Here is a 21,871-nt window from a genome sequence, read left to right on the forward strand (position 1 = left end):
CACACACTGGACTCTACCCAACACACTGGACTCTACCCAACACACTGGACTCTATCCAACACACTGGACTCTACCCAACAATATGGACTCTACCCACACACTGGACTCTACCCACACACTGGACTCTACCCAACACACTGGACTCTACCCCACACACTGGACTCTACCCAACACACTGGACTCTACCCAACACACTGGACTCTACCCAACACACTAGACTCTACCCTACACACTGGACTCTACAAACACCCTGGACTCTACCCAACACACTGGACTCTACCCACAGACTGGACTCTACCCAACACACTGGACTCTACCCAACACACTGGACTCTACCCAACACACTGGACTCTACCCAACACACTGGACTCTACACAACACACTGGACTCTACCCAACACACTGGACTCTACCCAACACACTGGACTCTACCCCACACACTGAACTCTACCCAACACACTGGACTCTACCCAACACACTGGACTCTACCCAACACAATGGACTCTACCCAACACAATGGACTCTTCCCAACACACTGGACTCTACCCACACACTGGACTCTACCCAACACACTGGACTCTACCCAACACACTGGACTCTACCCAACACAATGGACTCTACCCAACACACTGGACTCTACCCACACACTGGACTCTACCCAACACACTGGACTCTACCCAACACACTGGACTCTACCCAACACAATGGACTCTACCCAACACACTGGACTCTACCCACACACTGGACTCTACCCACACACTGGACTCTACCCACACACTGGACTCTACCCACACACTGGACTCTACCCAACACAATGGACTCTACCCACACACTGGACTCTACCCAACACACTGGACTCTACCCAACACACTGGACTCTACCCAACACACTGGACTCTACCCAACACACTGGACTCTACCCAACACACTGGACTCTACCCCACACACTGGACTCTACCCACACACTGGACTCTACCCAACACACTGGACTCTACCCAGAGACTGGACTCTACCCAACACACTGGACTCTACCCAACACACTGAACTCTACCCAACACACTGGACTCTACCCAACACACTAGACTCTACCCCACACACTGGACTCTACCCAACACACTGGACTCTATCCAACACAATGGACTCTACCCAACACACTGTACTCTACCCAACACACTGGACTCTACCCACACACTGGACTCTACCCAACACACTGGACTCTACCCAACACAATGGACTCTAACCACACACTGGACTCTACCCAACACACTGGACTCTACCCAACACACTGGACTCTACCAACACACTGGACTCTACCCAACACAATGGACTCTACCCAACACACTGGACTCTACCCACACACTGGACTCTACCCACACACTGGACTCTACCCACACACTGGACTCTACCCAACACACTGGACTCTACCCAATACACTGGACTCTACCCAACACACTGGACTCTACCCACACACTGGACTCTACCCACACACTGGACTCTACCCAACACAATGGACTCTACCCACACACTGGACCCTACCCAACACACTGGACTCTACACACACACTGGACTCTACCCAACACACTGGACTCTACCCAACACACTGGACTCTACCCAACACACTGGACTCTACCCAACACACTGGACTCTACCCAACACACTGGACTCTACCCAACACAATGGACTCTACCCAACACAATGGACTCTACCCAATACAATGGACTCTACCCAACACACTGGACTCTACCCAACACACTCACAGATACTTACACTGACATCCCAACACACGCATACTGGCGCCACACACTAACACACACATTCACACACCAACACACACCAACACACACCAACACACACATTCACACACCAACACACACACTTACACACACCAACACACACATTCAGACACCAAATACGCTGCTGTTACTGTCTATGATCTACCCTGTTGCCTAGTCACATTACCCCTACCTACAGTATACTGCTGTTACTGTCTATTATCTATCCTTTACCCCTACCTACAGTATACTGCTGTTACTGTCTATTATCTATCCTGTTGCCTTTGTGACATCAGCTGATGTATGAAGGGCTTTATAAATACATTTGATTTGATTGATTTTCAGGTCTCTCCAGAGATGCTTGATTAGGTTCATGTCCGGTCTCTGGCTGGGCCACTCAAGGACATTCAGAGACTTGTCCCGAAGCCACTCCTGCGTTATCTTGGCTGTGTGCTTAGGGTCGTTGTCCTTTTGGAAGGTGAACCCGTCTGAGGTCCTGATAGCTCCAAAGCAGGTTTTCACCAAGGATCTCTCTGTTCTTTCCTCTGTTTACCTTTCCCTCGATCCTGACTGGTCTCCCAGTCCCTGCCACTGAAAAACAACCCCACAGCATGATTCTGCCACCACCATGCTTTACCGTAGGGATGGTGCCAGGTTTCCTACAAACATGATGCTTGGCATTCAGGGCAAAGAGTTCAATATTGGTTTCATCAGACCAGAGAATCTTGTTTCTCATGGTCTGAGAGTCCTTTAGGTCCCTTTTGGCAAACTCCAAGCGGGCTGTCATGTGCCTTTTACTGAGGAGTGGCTTCTCCTTGGCCACTCTACCATAAAGGCCTGATTGGTAGAGAGATGGTTGTCCTTTGGGAAGGTTCTCCCATCTCCACAGAGGAACTCTGGAGCTCTGTCAGGGAGTTGTTCTATACTAGTATTCTTCATTAGCCCAGCACCTATGTCTTTAAGGATGTGCGTATGACCACAAACTTTGCTCTGTCAGAGTGACCATCAGGTTCTTGGTGACCTGGGTGGGCAGTTCTAGGAAGAGTCTTGGTTGTTCCAAACTTCTTCCAAACTTCTTCCATTTAAGAATTATGGAGGCCACTGTGTTCTTGGGGACCTTCAATGCTGTAGACATTGTTGGTGCCCTTCCCCAGATCTGTGCCTCGTCACAATCTTGTCTCGGAGCTCTACGGACAATTCCTTCAACCTCATGACTTGGTATTTGCTCTGACTTGCACGATCAACTGTTGGACCTTATATAGACAGGTGTGTGCCTTTCCAAATCATGTCCAATCAATTGAATTTTCCACAGGTGGACTCCAATCAAGTTTTAGAAACATCTCAAGGATGATCAATGGAAACAGGATGCACCTGAGCTCAATTTGAATCTCATAGCAAAGGGTCTGAATTTTTGATATATTTGCAAAAATGGGGAATTGTGTGTAGATTGATGAGGATTTATTAATTGTTTTCATCCATTTTAGAATAAGGCTGTAATGTAAGAAAATGTGGAAAAAGTCAAGGGGTCTGAATACTTTCTGAAGGCGCTGTATATACAGTGCCTTGCGAAAGTATTCGGCCCCCTTGAACTTTGCGACCTTTTGCCACATTTCAGGCTTCAAACATAAAGATATAAAACTGTATTTTTTTGTGAAGAATCAACAACAAGTGGGACACAATCATGAAGTGGAACGACATTTATTGGATATTTCAAACTTTTTTAACAAATAAAAAACTGAAAAATTGGGCGTGCAAAATTATTCAGCCCCTTTACTTTCAGTGCAGCAAACTCTCTCCAGAAGTTCAGTGAGGATCTCTGAATGATCCAATGTTGACCTAAATGACTAATGATGATAAATACAATCCACCTGTGTGTAATCAAGTCTCCGTATAAATGCACCTGCACTGTGATAGTCTCAGAGGTCCGTTAAAAGCGCAGAGAGCATCATGAAGAACAAGGAACACACCAGGCAGGTCCGAGATACTGTTGTGAAGAAGTTTAAAGCCAGATTTGGATACAAAAAGATTTCCCAAGCTTTAAACATCCCAAGGAGCACTGTGCAAGCGATAATATTGAAATGGAAGGAGTATCAGACCACTGCAAATCTACCAAGACCTGGCCGTCCCTCTAAACTTTCAGCTCTTACAAGGAGAAGACTGATCAGAGATGCAGCCAAGAGGCCCATGATCACTCTGGATGAACTGCAGAGATCTACAGCTGAGGTGGGAGACTCTGTCCATAGGACAACAATCAGTCGTATATTGCACAAATCTGGCCTTTATGGAAGAGTGGCAAGAAGAAAGCCATTTCTTAAAGATATCCATAAAATGTGTTGTTTAAAGTTTGCCACAAGCCACCTGGGAGACACACCAAACATGTGGAAGAAGGTGCTCTGGTCAGATGAAACCAAAATTGAACTTTTTGGCAACAATGCAAAACGTTATGTTTGGCGTAAAAGCAACACAGCTCATCACCCTGAACACACCATCCCCAGTGTCAAACATGGTGGTGGCAGCATCATGGTTTGGGCCTGCTTTTCTTCAGCAGGGACAGGGAAGATGGTTCAAATTGATGGGAAGATGGATGGACGCCCAATTTTTCAGTTTTCTATTTGTTAAAAATAGTTTTCTATTTTCTATTTGTTTTCTATTTGTTTGAAATATTCAATAAATGTCGTTCCACTTCATGATTGTGTCCCACTTGTTGTTGATTCTTCACAAAAAAATACAGTTTTATATCTTCATGTTTGAAGCCTGAAATGTGGCAAAAGGTCGCAAAGTTCAAGGGGGCCGAATACTTCGCAAGGCACTGTATGTTCAAAGCTACCTCAAATATAGCGTACCCCTGCACATCGACTCGGTGCTGGTACTCCATGTATATAGCCATGGTACTTTCTACTACCTGTATTTTGCCATGGTACTTTCTACTTCCTGTATATAGCCATGGTACTTTCAACTTCCTGTATATAGCCATGGTACTTTCTACTTCCTGTATATAGCCATGGTACTTTCTACTTCCTGTATATGGCCATGGTACTTTCTACTTCCTGTATATAGCCATGGTACTTTCAACTTCCTGTATATAGCCATGGTACTTTCTACTTCCTGTATATAGCCATGGTACTTTCTACTTCCTGTATATGGCCATGGTACTTTCTACTTCCTGTATATAGCCATGGTACTTTCTACTTCCTGTATATAGCCATGGTACTTTCTACTACCTGTATTTTGCCATGGTACTTTCAACTTCCTGTATATAGCCATGGTACTTTCTACTTCCTGTATATGGCCATGGTACTTTCTACTTCCTGTATTTTGCCATAGTACTTTCTACTTCCTGTATTTTGCCATAGTACTTTCTACTTCCTGTATTTTGCCATGGTACTTTCTACTTCCTGTATATAGCCATGGTACTTTCTACTTCCTGTATATGGCCATGGTACTTTCTACTTCCTGTATTTTGCCATAGTACTTTCTACTTCCTGTATTTTGCCATGGTACTTTCTACTTCCTGTATATAGCCATGGTACTTTCTACTTCCTGTTGGGCTTGTAAGGTCTCTTAAGGAAGCATTTCACGGTCATCAGAAAGAAAGGAGGACCAAGGCACTCTTCATATAATCAATTAAAATATCTTTATTTGTATGGCATGTTCAATAAAAACAAAGTTTAAAAACGTGTTTTAGCTGCATGGCCTTTGTCAGGGAGTACAGGTCTACAGCATGTTGTATTAGGCGTATGTAAGAAATACAATTTGATTTGATTTGTGTTCCACATGTCACTTTTATTTGTTATTATTATTCTTTGTTCACTGTGTATTTATTCCTCATGTCACTATATTCATTTGTTTATGTATTTAAAAAATATATATTTATCTTAACTCTGTATTGTTGGAAAAGGATCCATAAGTTGAATAAGCATTTCACTGTTAGTCTACACCTGTATGTGACAAATCACATTTGATTTGATTTATACTTGTGCTCAAATGTTTATTATTTTATTGTATTTATAATAAACATGTTCTATTCTACTGAGCCATTTACTTTAACTCCTCTTCTTATGTTTTATATGTTCTTATTGGTGTTTAGTTGTTAAGAGGGAACCTGCAAGTCAACATTGGGTTGGATGGTGTGTACTGTGTGTATACTGTAAATACGACTAATAAAACCTGGAACTTGATGGATGCTGGACATAAAGTCTGTTTTCAGAGAATGATGTACTATCTGCTGGGGTTGGCAATGGACCGAGGGCTACAAAAGGTCTCTCTCTCTCTTTTTGTTCTCTCTCTGTTCTCTGTTCTCTCTCTCTCTCTCTCGCTTCTCTCTCTCTCTGTTATCTCTCTCTCTCTCTCTGTTCTCTCTTTCTCACACTCTCTCTGTCTCTCTCTCTGTTCTCTCTTTCTCACACACTCTCTCTGTCTCTCTCTCTCTCTCTCTGTTCTCTCTTTCTCACACACACTCTCTCTCTGTCTCTCTCTCTGTCTCTCTCTCTCTCTCTCTGTCTCTCTCTCTCTCTCTCTGTTCTCTCTTTCTCACACTCTCTCTCTCTGTCTCTCTCTCTGTTCTCTCTTTCTCACACTCTCTCTCTCTGTCTCTCTCTCTCTGTTCTCTCTTTCTCACACTCTTTCTCTGTCTCTCTATCTCTTCTTAGGGCTTTCTGAAGGACTGTCCCAGCGGCAACCTGAACGTGGAGGAGTTCAAGAAGATCTACGCCAACTTCTTCCCGTACGGAGATGCCTCCAAGTTCGCCGAGCACGTCTTCCGAACGTTCGACACCAACAACGACGGCACCATCGACTTCCGGGAGTTCATCATCGCGCTGAGTGTCACGTCACGGGGAAAGCTGGAGCAGAAACTGAAGTGGGCCTTCAGCATGTATGACTTGGATGGGAATGGGTACATCAGCCGTGATGAGATGTTGGAGATCGTACAGGTGAGACATGGGATTTGTAGTCCTGGTGGAGGTCGTACAGGTGAGGAGGTCCACTTCAGTTTCTGCTCCAGCTTGCCCAGCTCGTTTTAGTAATCAATGTTTCTCATTTAAATGTCTTTGAATACTTCCTCCTGCTTCCTCTCTAGGTTTCTTCCTAGGTTCCTGCCTTCTAGGTAGTTTTTCTTAGCCATCGTGCTTCTTCCTCTGCATTGCTTGCTCTTTGGGGTTTTAGGCCGGGTTTCTGTAAAACACTGCTGATGTGAAAAAGGGATTTATGAATTACATTTCAGTTTGATTGATTGATGAATAGACACACCAGTCATGATAGAGATCCTACAGGACAATAGACATATCAGTCATGATGGAGATCCTACAGGAGAATAGTCATGATGGAGATCCTACAGGAGAATAGACATATCAGTCATGATAGAGATCCTACAGGACAATAGACATATCAGTCATGATAGAGATCCTACAGGACAATAGACACACCAGTCATGATAGAGATCCTACAGGACAATAGACATATCAGTCATGATAGAGATCCTACAGGACAATAGACATATCAGTCATGATGGAGATCCTACAGGACAATAGACATATCAGTCATGATGGAGATCCTACAGGAGAATAGACATATCAGTCATGATGGAGATCCTACAGGAGAATAGTCATGATGGAGATCCTACAGAACAATAGACATATCAGTCATGATAGAGATCCTACAGGACAATAGACATATCAGTCATGATGGAGATCCTACAGGACAATAGACATATCAGTCATGATGGAGATCCTACAGGACAATAGTCATGATGGAGATCCTACAGGAGAATAGACATATCAGTCATGATAGAGATCCTACAGGACAATAGTCATGATGGAGATCCTACAGGACAATAGTCATATCAGTCATGATGGAGATCCTACAGGAGAATAGACATATCAGTCATGATGGAGATCCTACAGGACAATAGACATATCAGTCATGATGGAGATCCTACAGGAGAATAGACATATCAGTCATGATGGAGATCCTACAGGACAATAGACATATCAGTCATGATGGAGATCCTACAGGAGAATAGACATATCAGTCATGATGGCGATCCTACAGGAGAATAGTCATGATGGAGATCCTACAGGACAATAGACATATCAGTCATGATAGAGATCCTACAGGACAATAGACATATCAGTCATGATGGAGATCCTACAGGAGAATAGTCATGATGGAGATCCTACAGGACAATAGACATATCAGTCATGATGGCGATCCTACAGGAGAATAGACATATCAGTCATGATGGAGATCCTACAGGAGAATAGACATATCAGTCATGATGGAGATCCTACAGGACAATAGACATATCAGTCATGATGGAGATCCTACAGGAGAATAGACATATCAGTCATGATGGAGATCCTACAGGACAATAGACATATCAGTCATGATGGAGATCCTACAGGAGAATAGTCATGATGGAGATCCTACAGGACAATAGACATATCAGTCATGATGGCGATCCTACAGGACAATAGACATATCAGTCATGATGGAGATCCTACAGGAGAATTTCACTAGGGCCCATAGGGTGACAGACCCCAAACATAATCAAGGACCCCACGCCCCCCAGCCACGAGCTCTTCACTCCCTTACTGTCGGCCAGACGGTAAGGGAGTGAACAGCTCGTACTTCCAAGTAGTAGATGTCCTGGATGGGTGGCAGCACGGTCCCAGTGATGTACTGGGCCGTCATCACCACCCGCTCTATGTGTCATTGGCCAGATTATCACGCGAAGAGAAAGAAAAAAGTAACTTTCCTAAAAAATCTGCCTTTTTCAACAATGACTTGGGTGATTCCATGACCTGGGTGATTCCATGACCTGGGTGATTCCATGACCTGGGTGATTCCATGACTTGGGTGATTCCATGACCTGGGTGATTCCATGACCTGGGTGATTCCATGACCTGGGTGATTCCAGCTTTGTATTTAGATAGAAAATAAAACTAGAATCTTTGCAACGTCGGCATTCAGGAAGCGAGAGTGTTAACAGACTTATGCGTTCAGCCCTCTGTCGTATGGCGTGAGACTAGTATTGTCTCTTTTACTCTGAGAATTACCGGTCATTGACCATATGGACATCCTGAAAATATACAATACAACAGTAAAGCCTTATATATTTGTATTATAAACTGTGTGGTTCGAACCCTGAATGCTGATTGGCTAAAAGCAGTGGTATATCAGACCATGTACCACGAGTGTGACAAAAAAATTACTTTATTACTGCTCTAATGACGTTGATAACCAGTTTTTTAAAAGCTATAAGGCACCTCTGGGGTTTGTGATATATGGCCAATATACCACGGCTAAGGACTATCCAGGCACTCTGCGTCACCTCGTACCTAAGACCATCCCTTAGCCGTGGTGTATCAGGCCATATACCACACCCCTTAAGGCCATGTACCACACCCCTTCAGGCCATATACCACACCCCTTAAGGCCATGTACCACATCCCTTCAGGCCATATACCACACCCCTTAAGGCCATGTACCACACCCCTTCAGGCCACATACCACACCCCTTCAGGCCATATACCACACCCCTTCAGGCCATATACCACACCCCTTCAGGCTATATACCACACGCCTTCAGGCCACATACCACACCCCTTCAGGCCATATACCACACCCCTTCAAGCCATATACCACACCCCTTCAGGCTATATACCACACCCCTTCAGGCCATATACCACACCCCTTCAGGCCACATACCACACCCCTTCAGGCCATATACCACACCCCTTCAGGCCATATACCACACCCCTTCAGGCCATGTACCACACCCCTTCAGGCCATATACCACATCCCTTCAGGCCATATACCACACCCCTTCAGGCCATATACCACACCCCTTCAGGCCATATACCACACCCCTTCAGGCCACATACCACACCCCTTCATGCCATATTGCTTAAATATACTACTATCCTACTGTATTAAAACCTTTAACCTTAAAATGAACCCAAAAGCATGTCAACAACTAGTTTAACAGCTGCAACCATTTAATGTACACTATCGGTCAAACATTTTAAAGGTTTTTTTCTTTCTTTTTACTATTTTCTACATTGTAGAATAACAGTGAAGACATCAAAACTATGAAATAACACGTGAATTAATCTCGTAGCAAAAAAAAGTGTTAAACAAATTTGCACACTCTAGTTTTGATGTCTTCACTATTATTCTACAATGTAGAAAATAGTTTTTTTTAAATAAATGACATTTCTGGCTTGATTATAGCCCACTGGGCACTGACGTCAATTCAAAGTCTGTTCTGCATTGATTCAACTTAATTTCATTGAAATGACCTATAAACAACATTGATTCAACTTAATTTCATTGAAATGACCTATAAACAACATTGATTCAACTTAATTTCATTGAAATTACCTATAAACAACATTGATTCAACTTAATTTCATTGAAATTACCTATAAACAACATTGATTCAACTTAATTTCATTGAAATTACCTATAAACAACGTTGATTCATCTTAATTTCATTGAAATTACCTATAAACAACATTGATTCAACTTAATTTCATTGAAATTACCTATAAACAACATTGATTCAACTTAATTTCATTGAAATTACCTATAAACAACATTGATTCAACTTAATTTCATTGAAATGACCTATAAACAACATTGATTCAACTTAATTTCATTGAAATGACCTATAAACAACATTGATTCAACTTAATTTCATTTAAATGACCTATAAACAACATTGATTCAACTTAATGTCATTGAAATGACCTATAAACAACATTGATTCAACTTAATTTCATTGAAATGACCTATAAACAACATTGATTCAACTTAATTTCATTTAAATTACCTATAAACAACATTGATTCAACTTAATTTCATTGAAATGACCTATAAACAACATTGATTCAACTTAATTTCATTGAAATGACCTATAAACAACATTGATTCAACTTAATTTCATTGAAATGACCCATAAACAACATTGATTCAACTTAATTTCATTTAAATGACCTATAAACAACATTGATTCAACTTAATTTCATTGAAATTACCTATAAACAACATTGATTCAACTTAATTTCATTGAAATTACCTATAAACAACGTTGATTCATCTTAATTTCATTGAAATTACCTATAAACAACATTGATTCAACTTAATTTCATTGAAATTACCTATAAACAACATTTATTCAACTTAATTTCATTGAAATTACCTATAAACAACATTGATTCAACTTAATTTCATTGAAATTACCTATAAACAACATTGATTCAACTTAATTTCATTGAAATGACCTATAAACAACATTGATTCAACTTAATTTCATTGAAATGACCTATAAACAACATTGATTCAACTTAATTTCATTTAAATGACCTATAAACAACATTGATTCAACTTAATGTCATTGAAATGACCTATAAACAACATTGATTCAACTTAATTTCATTGAAATGACCTATAAACAACATTGATTCAACTTAATTTCATTGAAATGACCTATAAACAACATTGATTCAACTTAATTTCATTGAAATGACCTATAAACAACATTGATTCAACTTAATTTCATTGAAATGACCTATAAACAACATTGATTCAACTTAATTTCATTGAAATGACCCATAAACGACATTGATTCAACTTAATTTCATTTAAATGACCTATAAACAACATTGATTCAACTTAATTTAATTGAAATGACCTATAAACAACATTGATTCAACTTAATTTCATTGAAATGACCTATAAACAACATTGATTCAACTTAATTTCATTGAAATGACCTATAAACAACATTGATTCAACTTAATTTCATTGAAATGACCTATAAACAACGTTGATTCAACTTAATTTCATTGAAATTACCTATAAACAACATTGATTCAACTTAATTTCATTGAAATGACCTATAAACAACATTGATTCAACTTAATTTCATTGAAATTACCTATAAACAACATTGATTCAACTTAATTTCATTGAAATGACCTATAAACAACGTTGATTCAACTTAATTTCATTGAAATTACCTATAAACAACATTGATTCAACTTAATTTCATTGAAATGACCTATAAACAACATTTATTCAACTTAATTTCATTGAAATGACCTATAAACAACATTGATTCAACTTAATTTCATTGAAATGACCTATAAACAACATTGATTCAACTTAATTCCATTGAAATGACCTATAAACAACATTGATTCAACTTAATTTCATTTAAATGACCTATAAACAACATTGATTCAACTTAATTTCATTGAAATGACCTATAAACAACATTGATTCAACTTAATTTCATTGAAATGACCTATAAACAACATTGATTCAACTTAATTTCATTTAAATTACCTATAAACAACATTGATTCAACTTAATTTCATTGAAATGACCTATAAACAACATTGATTCAACTTAATTTCATTGAAATGACCTATAAACAACATTGATTCAACTTAATGTCATTGAAATGACCCATAAACAACATTGATTCAACTTAATTTCATTTAAATTACCTATAAACAACATTGATTCAACTTAATTTCATTGAAATGACCTATAAACAACATTGATTCAACTTAATTTCATTGAAATGACCTATAAACAACATTGATTCAACTTAATTTCATTGAAATGACCTATAAACAACATTGATTCAACTTAATTTCATTGAAATGACCTATAAACAACATTGATTCAACTTAATTTCATTGAAATGACCTATAAACAACATTGATTCAATCAGTGTGTGGGAAGGCAATTAACCACACCTGTGACATCAGCATTGTTTCGTTAGCTGGCCAGTGAAGAGGTTATGTAGGGTTGGTCATGAATATTTTGGGTCGGGAATTACGGTGTTGTGTGGTTCTTTCTAGTTTTTGTTGGAACTGGGAAGTCGATACCAGTTTAGGAGACAGTTACAAAGAGAGAGCGAGAAATAGACAGATTGGGGTTACATAGATATAGGGAAAGTTTGAGAAAGAGAAGGAAAACGGGTGGAGAGAATAGATTGAAATGGGGAAAAGAAAGAGAGAGATGGTTCTGTATTGTACTGAGAGCAGTATGGTTGCAAGCGCTGTGTGCTCCAGGATTAGTGAGTTAAATTTAACCAGGGTTTATCCCTGAGTGTGCAGAATACTGGGATTATCCCCGGGCTCATTGGGGTTCTGCTTTGCTGAATGAGAGGAGGAGAGACAGAGGAGAGGAGAGGGAGGAGAGAGGGAGAGGAGAGGGAGGAGAGAAAGAGGAAATAAGAAAAGGAGGGAGGGGAGGGGAGGGAGAGGCCAAGATATTATCACTGAGGATGGCGGGATTGAGAGAGAGAGAGATGGATGAGGGGTGATGAAGGAGGTGGAGAGAGAGAGAGCTAGCTATAGAGAGAGAGGGAGATGGATGTGGGGTGATGAAGGGGGTGGAGAGAGAGAGAGATAGCTATAGAGAGAGAGAAGGGAGTTACACTGTAAACAGAAGAGAGGGTGAAAAGCTTCAAGTGCAAATCACTGGACAATCTGAAATGTTCCATTTACGCAGACAGTGAATGGAAGGCACAACGGCTCCTCTTCAACCTCAGGAGGCTGAAGAAATTATGCTTGGCCCCAAGACCCTCAGAAACTTCTATAGAAGCACCATTGAGAGCATCCTGTCGGGCTGTATCACCGCCTGGTACGGCAACTGCACCGTCTGCTCTCCAGAGGGTGGTGTGATCAGCCCAACTCATCATCGGAGGCACACTGCCTGCTCTTCAGGACATCTACAGCACTTGGTGTCCTCAGCCACCCGAGCCACTGCCTGCTCACCCCGCTACCATCTAGAAGATGGAGACAGTACAGGTGCATCAAAGCTGGGACAAAGAGACTGAGAAACAGCTTCTATCTCCAGGCCATCAGACTGTTAAACAGTCTCCACTAGCCGGCATCCGCCCAGTATCCTGCCCTGTACCTTAGAGACTGCTGCCCTATGTACATAGTTACACAGTGGGGCAAAAAGTATTTAGTCAGCCACCAATTGTGCAAGTTCTCCCACTTGATGAGAGAGGCCTGTAATTTTCATCATAGGTACACTTCAACTATGACAGACAAAATGAGGGAAAAAAATCCAGAAAATCACATTGTAGGATTTTTAATGAACATATTTGCAAATTATGGTGGAAAATAAGTATTTGGTCAATAACAAAAGTTTATCTCAATACTTTGTTATATACCCTTTGTTAGCAATGACAGAGGTCAAAAGTCTTCACAAGGTTTTCATACACTGTTGCTGGTATTTTGGCCCATTCCTCCATGCAGATCTCCTCTAGAGCAGTGATGTTTTGGGGCTGTTGCTGTGCAATACGGACTTTCAACTCCCTCCAAAGATTTTCTATGGGGTTGAGATCTGGAGACTGGCTGGGCTACTCTAGGACCTTGAAATGTTTCTTACGAAGCCACTCCTTCGTTGCCCGGCAGTGTGTTTGGGATCATTGTCATGCTGAAAGACCCAGCCACGTTTCATCTTCAATGCCCTTGCTGATGGTAGGCTTTGTTACTTTGGTCCCAGCTCTCTGCAGGTCATTCACTAGGTCCCCCTGTGTGGTTCTGGGATTTTTGCTCACCGTTCTTGTGATCATTTTGACCCCACGGGGTGAGATCTTGCGTGGAGCCCTAGATCGAGGGAGATTATCAGTGGTCTTGTATGTCTTCCATTTCCTAATAATTGCTCCAACCAAGCTGCTTACCTATTGCAGATTCAGTCTTCCCAGCCTGGTGCAGGTCTACAATTTTGTTTCTGGTGTCCTTTGACAGCTCTTTGGTCTTGGCCATAGTGGAGTTTGGAGTGTGACTCTTCGGGGCGGCAGCGTAGCCTAGTGGTTAGAGCGTTGGACTAGTAACCGGAAGGTTGCAAGTTCAAACCCCCGAGCTGACAAGGTACAAATCTGTCGTTCTGCCCCTGAACAGGCACTTAACCCACTGTTCCTAGGCCGTCATTGAAAATAAGAATTTGTTCTTAACTGACTTGCTTAGTAAAATAAAATAAAATTTGAGGTTGTGGACAGGTGTCTTTTATACTGATAACAAGTTCAAACAGGTGCCATTAATACAGGTAACTGGTGGAGAAATCTTGCTTTTTTTGTAGGTGACCAAATACTTATTTTCCACCATAATTTGCAAATAAATTCATTAAAAATCCTACAATGTAATTTTCTGGATTATTTTCTCATTTTGTCTGTCATAGTTGAAGTGTACCTATGATAAAAATTACAGGCCTCCCTCATCTTTTTAAGTGGGAGAACTTGCACAATTGGTGGCTGACTAAATACTTTTTTGCCCCACTGTATATAACACTGGTTTACACACTGTTTTACCCAAATCATATGTATATACTGCATTCTAGTCAAGGCCTATCCTATTTAACTATTGCTATTATTATCCTACACTGGCTTATCAGGTACACCACCCCGTTCACTCCTACAGACAGTCACATGTCCGTAGTTGCTTATTAAAACAGGTAGACAGGCATCATTCGAATGGGGCCAAACTAGTGAACTAAGCGACTTTTGAGCAGGTAGGTTCGTTCGGCGCCGGGCATGTCGGATCCAGGATCTCAGAAACAACTGACTTCCTGGACTTTTCACGCACGGCACTGTCTAGGGTTTCCTGTTTCGGTGCGACAAACAAAACAACATCCAGTCAGCAGCAGTCCTGTGGGCGAAAAACAGCTAATTGGCAAGAATGGCAAGAATAGGGCTAACAGATGGGCCACACACAGGAAAATAACGGCGCAGTACAACAGTGGTGTGCAGAACGGCATCTCGGGAACACACAACTCGTCGATCCTTGTCACAGACGGGCTGTTGCAGCAGAAGACCACACCGGGTTCCACTCAGATCAGATAAAAACAATAAGAAGTGGCTCTCTACCTCTCCCTACCTACCTCCCTCCCTCTCTACCTCTCCCTCCTGACCTCCCTCCCTCTCTACCTCTCCCTCATGACCTCCCTCCCTCTCTACCTCTCCCTCCTGACCTCCCTCCCTCTCTACCTCTCCCTCCTGACCTCCCTCCCTCTCTACCTCTCCCTCCTGACCTCCCTCCCTCTCTACCTCTCTCTCCTGACCTCCCTCCCTCTCTACCTCTCCCTCCTGACCTCCCTCCCTCTCTACCTCTCCCTCCTGACCTCCCTCCCTCTCTACCTCTCCCTCCTGACCTCCCTCCCTCTCTACCTCTCCCTCCTGACCTCCCTCCCTCTGTACCTCTCCCTCCTGACCTCCCTCCCTCTCTACCCCTCCCTCCTGACCTCCCTCCCTCTCTACCTCTCCCTCCTGACCTCCCTCCCTCTACCTCTTCCTCCTGACCTCCCTCCCTCTCCCTATCTCCCTACCTACCTCCCTCTCCCTATCTCCCTCCCTCTTTCCCTCTCCCTACCTACCTCCCTCTCTACCTCCCTCCCTCTCCCTACCTCCCTCCCTCTCCCACCCTCTCTACCTCCCTCCCTCTCCCTATCTCCCTACCTCCCTCCCTCTCCCTCTCCCACCCTCTCTCCCTCCCTCTTTCCCTCTCCCTACCTACCTCCCTCTCCCACCCTCTCTCCCTATCTCCCTCCCTCTTTCCCTCTGCCTACCTCCCTCCCTCCCTCTCCCTATCTCCCTACCTCCCTCCCTCTCCCTCTCCCACCCTCTCTCCCTCCCTCTTTCCCTCTCCCTACCTACCTCCCTCTCCCACCCTCTCTCCCTATCTCCCTCCCTCTTTCCCTCTGCCTACCTCCCTCCCTCCCTCTCCCTACCTCTCTCCCTCCCTCTTTCCCTCTCCCTACCTCTCTCCCTCTCCCTACCTACCTCCCTCCCCCTACCTACCTCTCTCCCTCTCCCTACCTCCCTCCCTCTCCCTCCCTCTCTACCTCCCTCTCTACCCCTCTCTCTCCCTCTCCCTACCTCCCTCCCTCTCTCTACCTACCTTTCTCTCCCTACCTCCATCCCTCTACCTACTTCCATCCCTCTCCCTACCTCTCTCTCTCCCTCTCCCTACCTCCATCCCTCTCTCTACCTCCATCCCTCTCCCTACCTCTCTCCATCCCTCTCCCTACCTCCATCCCTCTCCCTACCTCTCTCTCTCCCTCTCCCTACCTCCATCCCTCTCCCTACCTCCATCCCTCTCCCTACCTCCATCCCTCTCCCTACCTCCCTCGCTTACTTGCTCCCTCCCTCTCTCCTCAGGCCATTTATAAGATGGTGTCATCTGTGATGAAGATGCCGGAGGATGAGGCCACGCCGGAGAAGAGAACAGACAAGATCTTCAGACAGATGGACCTCAATAATGATGGTGAGAGAGGGGGGGGGGACAAGGGATGGGGGAGAATGGGTGGGGATCACTGTCATGTTACAGTTTTGAGAGTGTCTGAGCAGTATTTGTGTCAGTATTTCAATTCTTCCGTTTACTCTCTTTCAATTCCTGTTCTCCTATCGCTTTCTCTTCCTCCTCTCTGTTCTCATTTTAACATTCCCCTCCCTGTATCGTTTTTCCTTTCTCTCACTCGCTGTCTCTCTCTCTCTCTCTCTCTCTCTCTCTCTCTCTCTCTCTGCTCCTCTCGCTCTCTCTCTCTCTCTCTCTCTCTCTGCTCCTCTCTCTCTCTCTCTCACTCTCTCTCCCTCTCTCTCTCTCTCTCTCTCTCTCTCTGCTCCTCTCTCTCTCTCGCTCTCGCTCTCTCTCTCTCTCTCTCTCTCTCTCTCTCTCTCTCTCTCTCTCCTCTCTCTCTCTCACACTTCCCTCTTTCCCTTTTCTCTCCATCTCCCCAGGTAAACTGTCACTGGAAGAGTTCATTAAAGGTGCCAAAAGTGATCCCTCTATCGTGCGGCTACTCCAGTGTGACCCCAGCTCCGCCTCCCAGTTCTAACCCACGCCCACACTGATTGCTATGGAAATAGTAACTCCAATTAGTTTATGATGGTTCTCATCACTCATATATTTTTGGTGTACAAGATGGAGAAAGCAAAAATCATGATCATTTTACTTAACTTTTTTTTTTAAGGAAATAAGGGACATGCATACATTATTATTCAGAAGATGATACGACAACTGAGAATACAAAAAACAAGCCGTTGTCCGATGTGTTTTACTGTCGCTCTCTGGATCCGGAAGGATGGAATTCTGGAAGAATGGGATGGAATTCTGGAAGAATGGGATGGAATTCCAGAAGAATGGGATGGAATTCTGGAAGAATGGGATGGAATTCTGGAAGAATGGGATGGAATTCTGGAAGAATGGGATGGAATTCCGGAAGAATGGGATGGAATTCTTGAAGAATGGGATGGAATTCCGGAAGAATGGGATGGAATTCTGCTGAGCTCCGCTGCCTCACAACGTCAGAAAGTCCGTCTGCCATTTTTACAATGTCTGTTTATTTTGGGGAAGATAATGAAGGGAACATTCCATCCTGAGAACCATGCATGGGCCATCTGTGTTCTAATCATTCTGTTAAGGCACAGCTCCTCCAATCCTCTTCCACTTGTATATCCATATTTATGTGTATATACATGTGTATATGACATTATACGAAATGAATAGGCAAGTATATCTATCTGTCTTTATAACTCCTGTTGCATTCAGAAGGCAGTATCATGTAGATGTATTGTTTGCTCTGATCCAATATGGGAATTGCCTAATCGTTTGTTCATAGAGGGAACATGGGACCGGGACAGGGAAAGAAGTTGTGATGTTTCTGATATATGATCTTTCACTGCGGTAAAGAAAGCTATTGGGTTTTTATTACTGATGATATAAATGTATTGTTTTTATTGATTCATTTAAATGGTTTATTGTTATACATTTTTTTTTGTGCATAATATTGTTTTCCTCATGTTGTTTACTTGTTTTTATTTATTTTCATTGTTGTGGTTTTTTAATTTGATTTGACATTGAAGATGATTATAACACAGTCCTGGAGAGGAATCCACTGAAAGAAGGAAATGAGGACTGTTCCTTCTCATATGGACATTGACTTGTCTTTGGGAACCGTCCGTCTCTGTCCAAGATGGAATGTGGAGATTCCAAAGTTCGGCATTGGAAGGGAAAAATTGGAATATTCTAGAATATTTATATCAGGTGATTCTATAATGCATTTGATCAATGAAACCAGTAGCAACACATCATATAATTTGAGCCTCCACGAGTGTATGCATGTATGTGTGTGTGTATGTTTTGTTGTGTGCATGTGTGTACAGTATGCATGTGTACAGTTTGTGTGCATGTCTGAGTGTGTGCATGTGTGTACAGTTTGTGTGCATGTCTGAGTGTGTGTATGTTTTGTTGTGTGCATGTGTGTACAGTATGCATGTGTACAGTTTGTGTGCATGTCTGAGTGTGTGTATGTTTTGTTGTGTGCATGTGTGTACAGTATGCATGTGTACAGTTTGTGTGCATGTCTGAGTGTGTGTATGTTTTGTTGTGTGCATGTGTGTACAGTATGCATGTGTACAGTTTGTGTGCATGTGCAGGCTTTAAACTTTAACAGTATTATACATTCATGTTGTTTATTATTAATATGTCATATAAGTATTTAAAGTTAGTTATTTTAACACTTTTATCGCATCACTGAGCGGTGAAGTACAGTAGCCACGTCGTCACACGCCTCACTGCATGGTGCACAAAACACGAAAACCCCCATCACAAAACAGTTCCATTTCATAGCTCTACTTTCTTCAGCAGCCTACCAGACCACACACAGAAGACACACCGACATGCCGTCTTTGCGCACTCTTGTGCGTGTGTGTCACTTTGGGACAAACCCCCTCCCTCCCGCCTTCTGCCAGACACAGAGCACAACACACTAAGGGCTTGATTATCTCTATCCCTGCTGGCCTTGATTATCTCTATCCCTGCTGGTCATGATTATCTCTATCCCAGCTAACCTTGATTATCTCTAACCCTGCTGGTCTTGATTATCTATATCCCTGCTGGTCTTGATTATCTCTATCCCTGCTGGTCTATATTATCTCTATCCCTGCTGGTCTTGATTATCTCTATCCCTGCTGGTCTATATTATCTCTATCCCTGCTGGTCTTGATTATCTCTATCCCTGCTGGTCTTAATTAATGATCTCTATCCCTGCTGGTCTTAATTATCCCTATCCCAGTGCTGTTCTTGATTATCTCTATCCCAGTGCTGTTCTTGATTATCTCTATCCCAGTGCTGTTCTTGATTATCTCTATCCCAGTGCTGTTCTTGATTATCTCTATCCCAGTGCTGTTCTTGATTATCTCTATCCCAGTGCTGTTCTTGATTATCTCTATCCCAGTGCTGTTCTTGATTATCTCTATCCCAGTGCTGTTCTTGATTATCTCTATCCCAGTGCTGTTCTTGATTATCTCTATCCCAGTGCTGTTCTTGATTATCTCTATCCCAGTGCTGTTCTTGATTATCTCTATCCCAGTGCTGTTCTACCTTCATTTTCAATGTGTTAACCGAGACAGTAGAGAGTGGAATTGTTTTAAGGCAAAGATCACTTAGAGGTTGCATTCCAAGTGACGCCCTATACCTTATAGACTCCACTACTGGTGACAGTCAAGGACCAGAGGACTCTGAATGAGCGCACCGTAAAACTTTAGTATAAGGGTAGGTAATAAACCATTTATAAACCATTAATAAACCATTTATAAACCATTGATAAACTATTTATAAACCATTTATAAACTGTTTTCTCTCCATGTATTAATCATGACTCCCACATGTGTAAATGTCAAATCAAATCAAATTGTATTTGTCACATACACATGGTTAGCAGATGTTAATGCGAATGTAGCAAAATGCTTGTGCTTCTAGTTCCGACAAAGCAGTAATATCTAACAAGAAATCTACCCTAACAATTTCACACAACAACTACATTATACACACACAAGTGTAAAGGAATGAATAAGAATATGTACATAAAAATATATGAATGAATGTCAGGAAGCATAGTTATTCAGACATGTGTATATATAGTTCCTTAAACATCCTGTGTTGTGCGTTGGTTCTATCGCTTGGTACTGCTGGAATGTCTACCAACAGCATGTCCATCATGCTGTGACAAATTACACCGCTCACTCCATGTTATATCGTATTTATTACATAAATGGCTTTCACTTTATATTAGGGGCTGCAAAAAGACCTTTCTAATGATTAGCAAATGGTTTACAAATGTTGGATTAATGATTAATACATGGTGAACACACACACTTTATAAATGCCTTATAAATTATTTAATACAGTCTCTTACAATAAAGCGTTACCGAGTGCACACTTCAGGAGAAAGGAGATATTATTTGAAATGCACGCCTAGTTTCCCACCATGTGTACTGCACTGCACCTCTACTATGGGCTCCCAGTTCACTGCCCCCTGGTGATTGGATGTGATTCCAGGGTCACTGCCCCCTGGTGGTTGGATGTGATTCCAGGGACACTGCCCCCTGGTGGTTGGATGTGCTTCCAGGGTCACTGCCCCCTGGTGGTTGGATGTGATTCCAGGGTCACTGCCCCCTGGTGGTTGGATGTGCTTCCAGGGTCACCGCCCCCTGGTGGTTGGATGGGGAATATTTGCTTCTCCACTACTGCAAAATTATGGTAACATTCCCAAAATGTCCAGGTTTTCTAGAAATCCTGATTTTTTAAAAAAGATTCCCAGATTTCCTGCTTATTCCAGGAATTCTTCTAATTTGGATTTCTGGAAAAACCTGGACAATTTGGTAAAGTTACCCAACACCGTCCTACCTACCCTTTTTCTGTTCTAACTGCCTCCAACTAATAACTTGAGTTGGATCGAGATTAAAAATAAACAACTCTTTCTTCCTCCCTTGTTTCTGTTGCATGACAACCTCTAGTGAGGATGGATTGTTCTGTTTTGAACCGAAATCGATAACAAATATACCTTCTGTGTTTCAAACATGTGCGTGTCTGGGTTTTTCTTTTGGTTGTATTAAAACAAGTCATTTTAAGGAATATTATGATTCTGGTTAAGAGTTTATTAGGAGGAAAACGTGCAGATGATAAAAGATGTCAAATGTATAGAACACATTCAGTGTTCCGTATGACATTCAGTGTTCCGTATGACATTCAGTGTTCCGTATGACAGAAAATAATTTTTGTTCTACTCAATGCAA

General features: G+C 42.3%; 1 protein-coding gene across 1 annotated transcript in view; it reads left to right on the plus strand.

Annotated features, from left to right (window-relative positions):
• LOC109884786 (hippocalcin-like protein 1) overlaps window positions 1-21,656 on the plus strand; it is a 66,197-nt gene extending 44,541 nt beyond the window's left edge. The window contains exons 3-5 of the mRNA XM_031795031.1: window positions 6,420-6,701; window positions 16,955-17,060; window positions 17,534-21,656. Coding sequence (XP_031650891.1) covers window positions 6,420-6,701; window positions 16,955-17,060; window positions 17,534-17,631 — 486 coding nt within the window. The 3' untranslated portion in view covers window positions 17,632-21,656. The remainder of the gene's footprint in view (window positions 1-6,419; window positions 6,702-16,954; window positions 17,061-17,533) is intronic.
• Window positions 21,657-21,871: the final 215 nt, after the last annotated feature.

The sequence above is a fragment of the Oncorhynchus kisutch genome, linkage group LG17, assembly GCF_002021735.2.
Source record: "Oncorhynchus kisutch isolate 150728-3 linkage group LG17, Okis_V2, whole genome shotgun sequence".
NCBI lineage: Eukaryota > Metazoa > Chordata > Actinopteri > Salmoniformes > Salmonidae > Oncorhynchus > Oncorhynchus kisutch.